At 37.2% G+C, this 12,994-nt stretch overlaps 1 protein-coding gene across 1 annotated transcript; it reads right to left on the bottom strand.

Annotated features, from left to right (window-relative positions):
• Nucleotides 1-2,649: 2,649 nt before the first annotated feature.
• nipal4 (NIPA like domain containing 4) lies at nucleotides 2,650-12,138 on the bottom strand. Its single transcript, XM_053478806.1, has 6 exons — nucleotides 11,897-12,138; nucleotides 10,072-10,329; nucleotides 9,074-9,130; nucleotides 8,889-8,979; nucleotides 7,224-7,384; nucleotides 2,650-4,659 (listed from the first exon to the last, which is right to left on the bottom strand). Exons 1-6 carry the CDS (start codon nucleotides 11,934-11,936, stop codon nucleotides 4,049-4,051), a joined length of 1,218 nt encoding a protein of 405 aa, XP_053334781.1. The 5' UTR covers nucleotides 11,937-12,138; the 3' UTR covers nucleotides 2,650-4,048.
• Between the last annotated feature and the right edge of the window lie 856 nt (nucleotides 12,139-12,994).

Below are 12,994 nucleotides of genomic sequence, written 5' to 3' on the forward strand. Positions count from 1 at the left end.
GTGTCCCCCTACTCATGCCCTAAGTTCTTCCGCATTAGACGTCATGCCCCCTGTGACCCTGTACACATGATAAAGCGGCATAAAATATGAATGAATGAATGAATGGATGAATGGATGTGAACCATAAGGACTACTGTAATCTTTCTAATTATTTTTTAGATCATTAAGGGTTACCAGGGGGTATAACAATGCAGAATGGAGCTAACTGTAATTATACATACAATATTTATACATTTTTAATTATTCATGTGTATTATCATAAAAAGTACTTTATTAAGTACCTCATTAACTCGCAAATCTTGTTTTGGGCACCTACAGTGGTTTAGACACTTTTTAATTAATAACCCCAATCTGAGTGGCATTGACATTGAAAACAAAACTAACTAGCAAATTTACCAGCCATACATCAATATACTTCTTTAGATTTGATCAGGGTTTGCCAAAAGTGTGCTGCGCAGACTGCCAGAATTTTGTACTAATACATTTTTAAAAATCAAGTATATACTATTTTATGTGTTTGTTTCTTTTCTTGTTTGCGGTGAGCTTTAAGCAGAGATGCATGCAAAAAACTTTGTAGGTAAAGATTGCCATATAGTTTCTCCATTGACATGTTTGTGGTTATTTGCTTGTGGTCTACATAGACATATTCTCATTCATTTATTCATTCATTAACTCTCCCTATTGGGCTAGAAACTTCTCCGTACACCTGAGCCATGCTTGGAATGCTTGCTTCTCTCAGGAACTCCTTAAATGACCCAAACATGTGGAAATGGCTTGGAGCGAGGTCAGGACTGTATGGGGATGTGGCAATAACTCACAGATTGTGTGTACAGTTCCCTCAGACAGACGGATCTCTTCCTCAAGTTGGCAATAAGTTATCCAAGGCATTCTTGTCGCCGAATGTTCATGAAAACGACTGCAGTGGTATCTGAGCCACCTCGGCTAGGATCGTCATTCACGGACGTATGTCCTTCTTTTAAACTTTTGCACCATTTTAATGTTTTGCTGTGGCTAAAAGTTTTACCACTGTACTGTATACCTTTATTCAAGAAAAAATTTGGTTTAACTTCAACGCCAGTAATTGTCTCAGAATCAGTTTCATGTCTCAGAACTTGTGTTCCTCGTCCTCAGTGACTCCTTCAAAGCTCGTACCGATGCAAATCTTTAAATGCATTTTATGGTGGATCTGTTTTTAATTATATTGTTAAGCTTATTAACACTATTTAATGTAGAGTGGAGGATATAGAATATAAAAAAATACCATTATTATGTGAGAGACAAAATAAACTAAATAAAATCCAGAAAAAAGTGCATTGTCCTCAGGTTGCCCTTTATGTGTCTGCTGTAATGTTTTTAATAATGGAAGATTAGGATCCTTTTTTTCTGAGGAACTATTAAAGGGAGGCGGAAAAACGCTTTATTATTAATGTGCTTCTAGGTAGCAAAGATTTAATAAAGACTTACTTTTTAATAAAAAAACACATGCATCCACATATTGATCTATTTTCACTTTGATTAATTTTCCTACTTTACCCATAAACCTGCATATGGTGGCATTAGGCAAGTACCCTTTACCAAGCACCCTTGGCTTGTGAATAGTTACCAGGATAGCATGTCAATCAATCAATCTCCCTAGTTCTGTTTGGAAATAGCATTGCTTACCTTCATCGTTTGGATAGCTGTGATGCACTGTGTGTTCAGACACCTTTCTATCACAGCCAGCATTGAGTTTTTCCTACTGCTGTAGCTCTTCTATGGGATCAGATCATACAGGATAGCCTTCGCTCCTTAGTGACACTTGGACACCCATGACCATGAGACCAGTTCACCCTCCGTGGACCACTTGATGTAGGAACTAATCACTGCATACCAGGAAACGCCACAAGACTTTAACTCTTCACACCTGTGCCGTTGCATCCTGGAACTTTGAGTCAAACATCATAATTTCTTTTTTTTTTTTTATTGAACAGCACTAAAAATGAAATGGTGAGGAAGAAATGAAAGCCTATTATTATTTTATTACATTCGTAAAGGTGACAGACAAATGTTACTTCCTTGCAGGAATAAAAATAAATACTGCACCAATTATTTTTCTTACAGCATTACATTATAACATTTTTTACTAATGTAGGTATTTATAATGTCCCTTTTTTAACATTACAATATCTTAATTTTTTATTCCTCTGTCTGTTTACTGATATTATAGTTATAGTGCCCCCTAGTGGCAAATAGAGTGCAAGACAACATTCAAGACATAATGAATTTATTTAAAGAGTTGTTTGTCTATAAAAACAAGACATATTTAGGCTGATTTCTTATTACTGAGTAGGCTGATTTCTGATTGCTGTTTTTTTGTCTAAAAAAACACATGAGGTGTTAGAGCGGCCAAAAAAACCCACACACAAATAGTACTGTGAACGTCGCAGTAGGCCATTTTTAACCATGTTTGCCTAACGATCGTATTGTTGTAGTACTGGGGTAAGATGTATATTTGTTCAGAGTATCACTTTTTTTTTTTTGTCTTTTTTGTGAAGACAACTTCCTTTCTGTTCTGTAGTCTTGTTGTTGAAAACATGCCTGTTAATGCTGTTTAATAAAAAGACAATGTTCATTATTTTTTGCATAATTTTAATAGAGATATATTTGCATGAATCACTGACAGTCATTAACCTCAACCACATTCAACAGCTGATGCATCGTGTGCCCTTAGTGACATTACATTTTTCACAGTTTCTGAAATATATTTCACGTTTTAAAACAGGACACATAAAACATTTCCATACAACATTTACCAGTTTTAAAAGTTATCTGCAATACTACTATAGTTATACTCTACTCTGACAAATGTATGGTACAGGTCCTCAGTTTCACACACTGTAAACCTCTGAAATGGTTTTGACCTGAAGCGTGTGCTTTGCTTTCAGCAAGATTTTCTTACATGCAAGTGAAGAGCAGCAGCAGCCGAATAGACAGATTTGCATTAAATTGCTTTGACAAATGTCCTTTGTGGACGAGCCAGGAGAATGCACGCAGTCGTACTTGCACGAATTTTGTAAACATATTACAACACACAGTATAGTTATTTCAGGAAAAGCAAAAAGACCAGCATAAAAAGATTTCTGTATATGTAATGTGACACCATTATAGATTTTTAAAGATGTGCTAAAAAATTTTTTTTTAAAAATTAACAATTATTTGGTCCAACATTAAATCTATACCAGAAACTTAAGCGTTCTGCCTCATTAAGGCTGATCCTCAGCAGGAACTGCATCACAAATCGCCATCATCAGAGAACACCGCTCTGATATAGCTACAAAAGTTATGAAAGTATAGGAAGGCTTTAGTTTAAAAAAAAAAAAAAAAGCGACCATGTTCAGCCAAAATATGTTTAGTGTCCAATGGTTGCTTCTGTAGTTTGTACTCGAGCTAAGAGTGTAAAGTTCTTTAAAAGTAATGGGGTGGGTGTGGTTGGGGCGACTTTTTTTTTCTTTCTAGGAAACCACATAGTTATTAAATAAAGCCAAAAAAAGATGATGTGGTTTGTGACCCAGTGGAATCTATTATCATGAGACCTCTGTATTACAGAGGTGGTCATGCTGGAAAGCCAGGTCAGCTTGTTTACATGAGATTCTATTTGTTAGCAGTCTGTCCTCAAGCCCCTGTCTCCAAAATTGTTGAAATCTAGAGGCTAGGTTAGAAGTGTATTTTAATATGGGTTTTCCTCAAATCTCATGGTTTACTCCCAACCCAATAAACATGTTAGATCAGCTATTCTTGTAATAAAGGAGTCCGTGGGTGTACTTTATAGGGTACATTCCTGCCTCAAAGCCAGAATTCCTGAGATCCACCATGACCTTGACCAGGATAAAGCAGTTACTGAAGACGAATGATGGTCAGTAATGATATCACCATATTAGACTCTTAGCTCTGACACAAAATAAACTAGCAGACATCAAGCATTCCTTGACTGATAATGGACCCGTGAATATCTAACTAGGATTTGGTCTTCAGGATTTAATAGAAATCAGTTTAAAAAGGTTTGTACAGTTCAGCTGATGATGAAGACTCTGGGGCCTTCTTCTCTCATTGGTGGGAGGCTGTCCACGTTTTCAATAAGAATGTGCTTGTCTTCCCTCTTTCCTGGGCTATTCAGGGCCTGAGGCTGGCACAGATTATTTCTCAGCTCATTCAAGGTGACACGCAGATCCTTGAAAAGATGAAGCATGCTCACACCAAGAACGATGACCAGGAAGCCTCCGATGGTGCCCACGACGTCCACGGCTGACATAGAGTTCCATTCTTTAAACAAGATGATGGAGGTGGTGAGCACCACGCTGGTGAAGAACACGTAGTAGATAGGGTAGACAAGCAGCGTGTTAAAGGTGTCCAGAGACTTGTTCAGGTAGTTGATTTGGATGATGACGGAAGCCACTAGAGTCAGCAGGAGTATCCAGGTAAGAGGATTACTGAGGACGGTGGGCTGGACGATAACTGTACGGAGGAAGATGCCCAGGCCCTTCACTGAAGACACGGTGAAGGCTCCGAGCAACGAGCAAATGCTTATGTAGATTAATATGTTGGTGTGACCAATGCGAGGAGAGAAGTAGAAGATCATAATCAGACAGGCTATGAGAAGGATGCTGGCAAAAACTAGGAAACCTTGAGGAGACAAAAGATGATGGTTAGCTCTTGTCCTTACCTTTTTCCAAGGTTTTTTTTCTTGATTTATAATCAACATATGCTATAAAATTCATTAGACATTAGGAAAAACCAAGCAACAAATCTACCCCCACACAGACTAGCTTTTGGGCTGTCTTTAAAACCTCAAGACACCTTCCTTCAGAAGTTCTTTAGATCTTTTTCAAGACAACAATAGTATGAGGGCTTTTGAAAATTAGCCCTGAAGACATCTGATGTCTTAAACTTTTTCAAGCTTGAATGGGTTCTATTAACACCATGTTATATTGGTAGAAAAAATGTTCAGCGTGAATCTACTTCATTCCTACTCCACACTGTTAGCACTACAACGACTATTTCTGCTGTGACCATCTTGAGAACGAGGACACTCTGCATTACTGCCTCAATACTCAGATTGAAGCAAAGACTTGAGGAAGAAAATGAATTGGGACATAAACTTAGTCTAATTTAAAGTTTGGCAAGATAACCTTTGCCAATTTGCTAACACTTACTAGCTCTGTTTCACATATGTTAGCAGCCTCTCTTTGCTAATTCCAGGTTAGACTAGCATCAGTTCCAGGAGCTAATATTGGGTAGGGAGCAAGTCAAATTGTAGCTAAAGGTAAAGACTGAAGGATAACTTTTTTGTGATTCATTTAACTATGTAGCATGTGTCAGAAATGAAAAGATGTTTTGTCAAGCAAAATGGCTTGGTTACTTCATACAGTTAAAAAAAAAATTAGCACGTAAGAGTTCAGTAACAGAAGTTACTTCTTACATAAAAACATGACAAACATCCTTCCATTAGTAACAACTATTATATTTTATTATATATATATATATAGTTACAAATATTAACAACCATTAGTCAATATTTGACTTTCCAATAACTTGTACTTTGACTTTAGTCTAATTTCTCAGTATATTTTCCACTGCTTTTTTTTTTTTTTTTCAGGCTTCTGATTAAATTTTTTCCACCTCAGAATTTACCCCCACTCCTAGCCTAAATGCAGTTGTTCCTCTTTGTGCGTTAAAAAAAAAAATAGATAAACAGATATTTTTACAAACATATAAATATGAATATAAATTAGAAACTGATCTGAAGGTATTGTTGTTCTTGATATTGCATTAAAATGTATGCTTCATAAAGGAATCCCATTGTCATCAACACACACGAAAGTTACTGATCCCTGTTTAACAACACCTTTACCTCGTCGCTAAATAGAACTGAGTGCTACACTCTTACACACTCATACATACTGTAGCATGGAGCTCTTCACCTGCCCATGTGCTTCTACTACTATTTTTAAGTATTACTTCTTCAGGTCTCGTTATTATTATATCCCATTCAACCCTTATTGTCTAGATATATCCTAGTCTAATTTCATCTTTAGAACTCAATTGCATTTCATTCTTTTAGTTTGCTTATGAATGCCAGTCTGCGTTCTGTAGTTAACTTCTAAGATCAATCCTTACCTCATAACATGCTTTTTATATCCTTAGAGGTTTTTTTTTTGTTTGTTTTGTCCCGATATTCTCATGTATTGTACTTAATGTTATAAAATAGAGTTTAACATCAGTCACAAATCTAATTTGTCGGGAGGTGTTGATTAATTTGATCTAACAGTTTCTCTCACAGGAGCACTGGCATCTAATAGGTCTTGGTTCCTACAGTACAGTACTCATCTACAAAAAAGGCTGCCATTTCAGAAGGGTCAAATTATTGGCCAGCACCAAGGAAAATTACTGGAATTGGTTTAAGAACAGTCCAACATATTGGTAAATTTTAGAAGGAAATAGCTGCACAGAAGCTTCACAGAAGATATTAAATCACAGCATAAACGAAGAGATCACTTAAACCCTTGGTGAAGTTTAACCCCATATTCCAGAGGATCGGAATAAAAGTGTCCAGTGTTATGATCTGGGGTTGCTTTAGTTGGTCAAATCTTGGCTGACCAATATAAAAAATGAGGTCAGCGGATGACCTGAATGTACTCAATAAGCAAGGGATAACATCCATGCATTTTTTTCTTCCCAGATGGCACAGGCATATTCTGTTATAAATTATTCCTAAAGGTATAACCATTCAGTGCTGTTTTTCACTTTGGGGCAGTAATGGCTGTAATTTGTGTCAGATCTTATTACTTTATTGCGTTGTTGATTATTTCCTTCATTCCTAACTTTTAGGGGTTTTTTTTCTCAGTGTCTCATTATGTTTAGGGTACTGTTTTGTTCCACTTCCATGTTAGTGGTTAGCCTCATCGTGGTTTGTTTGTCAGATTGCTTCTGCTTTATATTGCGTTCCATTGTCTGTCTAATCCTGACTATGAATACATTGTTAATACACATCCGGGCTTAAGTTACATTGCTAATGATTGCGTATGAAGCATGAAGATAATGAAGAAATAAACAAACAACAGAAAGGAATATATAATTTAGTGTCATAAACAGGATTAGAAATAAAGAGAGTTGTTAAAAAAAATAAAGAAATGTTTTGCACACCAGAAAGGAAGTCTATTTTTTGGAAGTGGATTAACTAGACTCACCTGGGTCCAGCAGCTTATCTGTCATCTCATCCAGAGTCGTCACAGCTTCCTCTTCTGGTGCATGGATGACCATAATAGTGCTTCCCAAAAGGCTGAGCATGCAGCCGAGCTTCCCTATCAGGTTCATCGTTTCCCCAAAAAGGTGAGAGGACAACATAGCGCTAGAGACACAGAATTAAAGACAGCGAACACAACAAAGGTTTAGTTGTTACTTGAAATTCTGGATATCCTACCTATAAATTGATCGTTAATATGAAAACTATTGGTCATGAAAATCCATGATAACAGGAAGTAAGTTCTCGTATTGTACATGCAAGGTCTTAAACAGCTTTGCATACTGTATCTTACACACCCACACCATCCCTGTTGTTATTAATATTAAAGACAATAAAGGGCAAATCCAACAGATTATACACTCACACACACACACACCATAACATTACATAATATTATCACATTTACAATGATTAGCAATTATACAGTATACCAGTAAACTGGTGACAGCATCATGGGCACCCAATATCATTCATGACCATAGGGACCAAAAGCCAGCCCATCCGGTCTGATCCCACATAAAGATTGTGGCCATGATAGAAAGGCACCAGAACACTCAGTGCACCACAGCCCACCATGCACAAGGCCCAGAGGACCAAGATCTCAAGGGCACCAACGCGGCCTCAACTCTCCCCAGATCCCAATCCAATCATTGCCAAACCAGGCATTTATGCACCAGACGAGCAAGTTCTATCCACACCTTACAGCCCACAGCACCCAGAAGATCCACTGTCAATGTCCTAGTGCCGGACACCATAGCACACCCCCAGAGGTCTTGTAGAGTCATGCCTCAAGAGGACAGAACTGTCCCAATTGCACAAGGTGAACCTACATCATATTAGGCGTAATGTTTTGTGTTGTAATGTTATGGCTGATTGCTGTGTGTGTGTATATGTAAACACATAATATATACACACACACACACACACACACACACAGCAATCAGTCATAACAGAATATATATATATATAGAACACTTTCTAACTCCATGATGGTTCCTGATTTTTATTTCTGTCTACATTGTAAAGAAATGCTGAAGGCGCCAAAAAAATGCATTAATCCCCTTTGAACAGTTAATGGTGAGATGTGTCTACTACTTCTGCTCTGTAAAGACTTCATAACGCCTCCAATCTGAGGTGCTGTTAATTGGTCATTTTTAAGGCTGATAACTCTAAATGAACTTCTCGTCTGCGTCAGAGGTAGGTTTTGGTCTCGCCCTCCTGGGATGGTCTTCATGAGAGCCAGTTTCATTATGGTGCTTGACGGATCTTGCAAATGCACTTGACAATACTGTTCTTGAAAGAACTATTACAGAAAGGCTGACCTCTGTGTCTTATAATAACAACTGTTGTTTTTCTTGTTGATAAGTAATTACCTAATTCCATATGTGTTATTTTATAGTTTTGAAATCCCCAGTATTGTTGTAGAACGTAGAAAATAAATCACTAAACAAAAACAAAGAAATTTGCAAGTGTTCTAAAACTTTTGAACGGTAGTGTAACTAATATATAATTATATAATCATATGCATGTACATATGATAGTGTGTGTGTGTGTGTGTGTGTGTGTGTAACATGTGCAATAATCTCTTCATAATAGTGTTAAGAATTACCTGAAAAGTACACTCAGTGCTCCAAGAGGGGTGACCACAGTAGCTGGAGCAAACATGTAGGCTGCGAAGTTGGCTGCTTCACCTCCTCCCACTGTAAACAAACACACACACCAAAACAAACTGTATTCTTTTTTCATACCTACAGTATACTCAGTACTTACAGATTCATCATTAGATAAACTTACTGGTCAACAGTCCACCCCACCACAGCCAGTCCTTCAGGTAGCCATGTCCTCCTTCTCCTAGACAAGAGACAGATATTATAATAAAGTTTGTTTATTAATCCTGACTGCTCAGTATGCCATCATGTATAAACCAACCTACTGCCTTACAAGCAGATCAACCATCAGTTTTAAAACTATTCACACTATAATCAAACTGCACTAAATAAATTAATTTTTTATTGTTATAATATTAACATTAACGGGCAATAATCAACAGTGGGATGTAAATACGAGTTACCATCCAAAAGTCGATTATTTCTGCATCTTTAAGAGTTAAACACTCGGAAACCTAAACAATTTTATTTTTTCAAACAATGGCATCATGCGCTATGATTTCTCATTGTGAACCAGCTGCCAAACAAGGTCTTGTTATCATTTACGTGACTCTAGCTATGAACTCAATCTTTCATTCTTCCTTGAAGATAATAAGACACAAAAAAAATGCAAACACATTCCATTTTGCAGACTGTCCCATGAAGGAAAACTAAAAGTGACATACTAACACTTGAGACTCCTTCCATAAACGTTGTATAAAATTCTTCTTATAAAACATACCAACACTAATATATTTTTATGTATATATAAATATATTGATTTGCATATTAATTCTACACTTTTCCTTGTTTTTAAATCAGTTTCTTATAAGAAGATTGCATTAGGTGACTAATCAGATTTGAGATTTGAACATCTTTATTTAAATCACATTAAGCTAGTGTTTGGAACAGAAAGCAGCATCCAAGCCTATAAAAAATAAACAACAATCTGGTGAAACTTTCCATATGGTGAAAGTTAATAATTTATATAAGAACGTTTATACAGAATACTCTGCATGCATCTCCTTTTCAACAGAAAAAATTGTTTTGCTTGGAAAGTGTTGACCTAAAAATCAGGACGTCAAGAAATATTGGTAGTGATTATTCATAACAAGTCATATGACATATCAGTTATAATCAACTGACCTGCCCTGGTTTCCCCATTTGCAGCCAAACGCAGAAGTGCCTTCTTTTTTAGGATCACGCTTCCCCCTATGAGAAAAGCCGAGAGCACGGCTAAAGTCAGGCCGATCCAAAAGTCACATTTGCTCCATTTGTCTGAAGAAAGCGCTGGCACAGCAGCGGTAGAGTTGTATTCGCTGCTCAAAGTCCAGTTGCTAGCTTTCTCCGAGTCAATCACACAGCCAGATGTGGATGATGGACAAACCAGGGTTATTACTGTCCCTATGATACAAAAAGCACTGTGGTTTAAAGATTAAAAAGTCTAGTTTGATTACTGTTTTTGTTTGAACATAACACACAATCAAATTTAATATTATTGGCACTCTTCACAGAATAGAAGAATATAACAATAAATGTTTTCTCGCCCAAATTACAAGTTGATTGGACTGCCTTCCCTGGAGAGTATAACATCACTAGATCACTTCCTGTAATGTCTAACAAGAGCATTTCATTCCTAGGTCTGTCAATGTAGATGGCTCTCTTAAATTTTTAACAAGGTCCAATCTGGATACTGAGATCATCGCAACATTGTTTTGTTGTGCACCAATTCTATAATGATTTGAATATTTATGAGCACAATGTGCTATATTTTACAATGAGCCTGGCCTTTTAAGGATGACAGTTTGCATTTATTTTAAATAATCTTTACGAGGTCAGTAAGTTTGCTTCCTGTTTTTGTAAGACAATACTATTGTGCTTATTATATTGTGCTTTCAATTAAAGGTGAGTAGTGAAAAGGAAATAGTTTAAGAGATAATTATGAATCAATTGTATTGCTGATTATTATTATTTATTTTCTGTATATTTTTTATGCAATCAGTTGTGAAATTCACTGTAACTTGTGGACGCAGTGTTGATATACAGTAAACATTGTTACCTGTGACAAGGTTTGCAATTCCCCAGTAATGATATGGCTTCTTTATTTTAAAACTTGTGTAACAGGTTTTGGGGTCTGTGTGCACTGTGAACAAATTCGGTTTCGGGGTGGGGGGATGGGTGGGTAAAGGGCTAATGAAACTATTCCGAAACTATTATGTTTAAAGATATTGTATACTGGAGTTTTGGGAATGTTGAACGCCATCAGCTTGATTATGAAAAAAAAACTATTACAGTTTAGAACATTTTATTTATAAGGTCAAACATATAAGAAAAACAAATGTGGCCTTTAACTGACATATAAAAACAAACCCAGAAGATACAGAAATAACAGAAAAACATGTATGTCTAATAAAACTATTTACTAATGGATGGATAAAGAATGTACAGTGTGATAAGAGTGTATGCTTTCTGACCCACTGGTCATGCGAAGTGGGTGTTTATTCTGTCAACATCATCAACCCATCACACACACACACACACACGCCACTTTTTTTTCCTCATTACCTCTTACCACTAACACGAGTATTCATTTTGTAAATTCATTCTAAATCTACTGTTAAAACCCAACCATGATATTAAACGCATTAACAAATTTGAAACGTATGACTTCATACTTTTTTTAAATAATAAAAAGTTCGGCGTTTGATGTCAGTTAACGACTTATACACATTTCAGTAGTTTAAAAACCAAAGAGAAACAATGTAACCAACAACAAAGAAAAAGAAACAAACGAACAAAAAACAAATCAGTCGTTTCTCCTCAGAGCTGGTGCACGCGCGCCCGCACGCGCAGGTAAACATCAACACTCTCTATCAACACGCGATTAACATAAAAAAAACGAGCTTGTCATAATGTGACAAAAACAGGGGTTTACATATATAAAATGATTTTTAATACGTAATTTTCTTACCATTCCCCTCTGAATCGGAAGTGAGGTGAATCACCAGCATGCTGCCTGCCCGCTTCCCCGATGTTATAAAGTAATTAAGACTTAATCAGCACTCAGTAAATGAGTTGATCCGTTCGACGTGATTTCCATTGAGCGTCGGTCTGATTAATGTTCACGTCAGTGCGCTGGTTTTAAATCCTGTTTAAGGTCCGCAGGGCGACATTATAGCCTCATAGAGCTTTAGATGAGTCAATGTCGGATGCAACCAGTGTGTGTGTGTGTGTGTGTGTGTAGTGACGCTACCGGCACCGCCCGAGCTCACCTACAAACACACCTTCTTCCTGAGACACCAAATCAAACCCCACACTGAATCCCCTCTCCTAACAAATACTCATATTACTAGGATATGTAACTTTTCCCCCCCTTTTTTATTCACACACATGTAAACACCCCTTCCAATCACCTGTTTGACGCTATGCTACAGTACAGTACAGTAAATGAATCAAATGCTTGTGTATGACGTCATACAGCCATCTTGTGAAGTGCTACTGTACTGTACACTATGTCCATGCTTGAGGCGATGAAAACACACAGCGTTGCCTTTACTCCCTCCTCTTCCCTGAAGCTTTTAACAATTAAACTCAAGACAAGGGGAACATGAAACGCCTGGGTGCGGCGCTGAGACTATGCATAAGTCATGGAGTCATGCTCCGTTAACCCAAAGCCTGACGTAACGGAAAGTCAGGGTGATGTGGAGTGTATTATAACACACATCACCTCAGTTTTCAATTTTCTTCTTTAAAAGTCAGAGATTTATAGTGTAACATACCAAAGATTTCCCTCTCATGTGTAAATAAAAACTGTCCATTAGCTATCCACTGTCGTCTCGGACCTCCAGGGTCCAGGTTCGATTCCCGCTTCTGAATCTGTGTGCTTGGTGGGCTTCCTCCATTTGCCATTTCTAAATTGTCTGTTGTTTGTGTGTCCTGAGATAGATTGGCACCCCGTCCAGTGTGTACCCCACCTCTCGACCAAAGTTTCCTGGGATAAGCTCCAGGCCACCTGTAACCCTGTGGCCCCAAGATAAGCAGTATTGAATGAATAACTTTTTTAATAAAA

Source organism: Clarias gariepinus, chromosome 19 (genome assembly GCF_024256425.1).
Source record: "Clarias gariepinus isolate MV-2021 ecotype Netherlands chromosome 19, CGAR_prim_01v2, whole genome shotgun sequence".
NCBI classification, from domain to species: Eukaryota; Metazoa; Chordata; class Actinopteri; order Siluriformes; family Clariidae; genus Clarias; species Clarias gariepinus.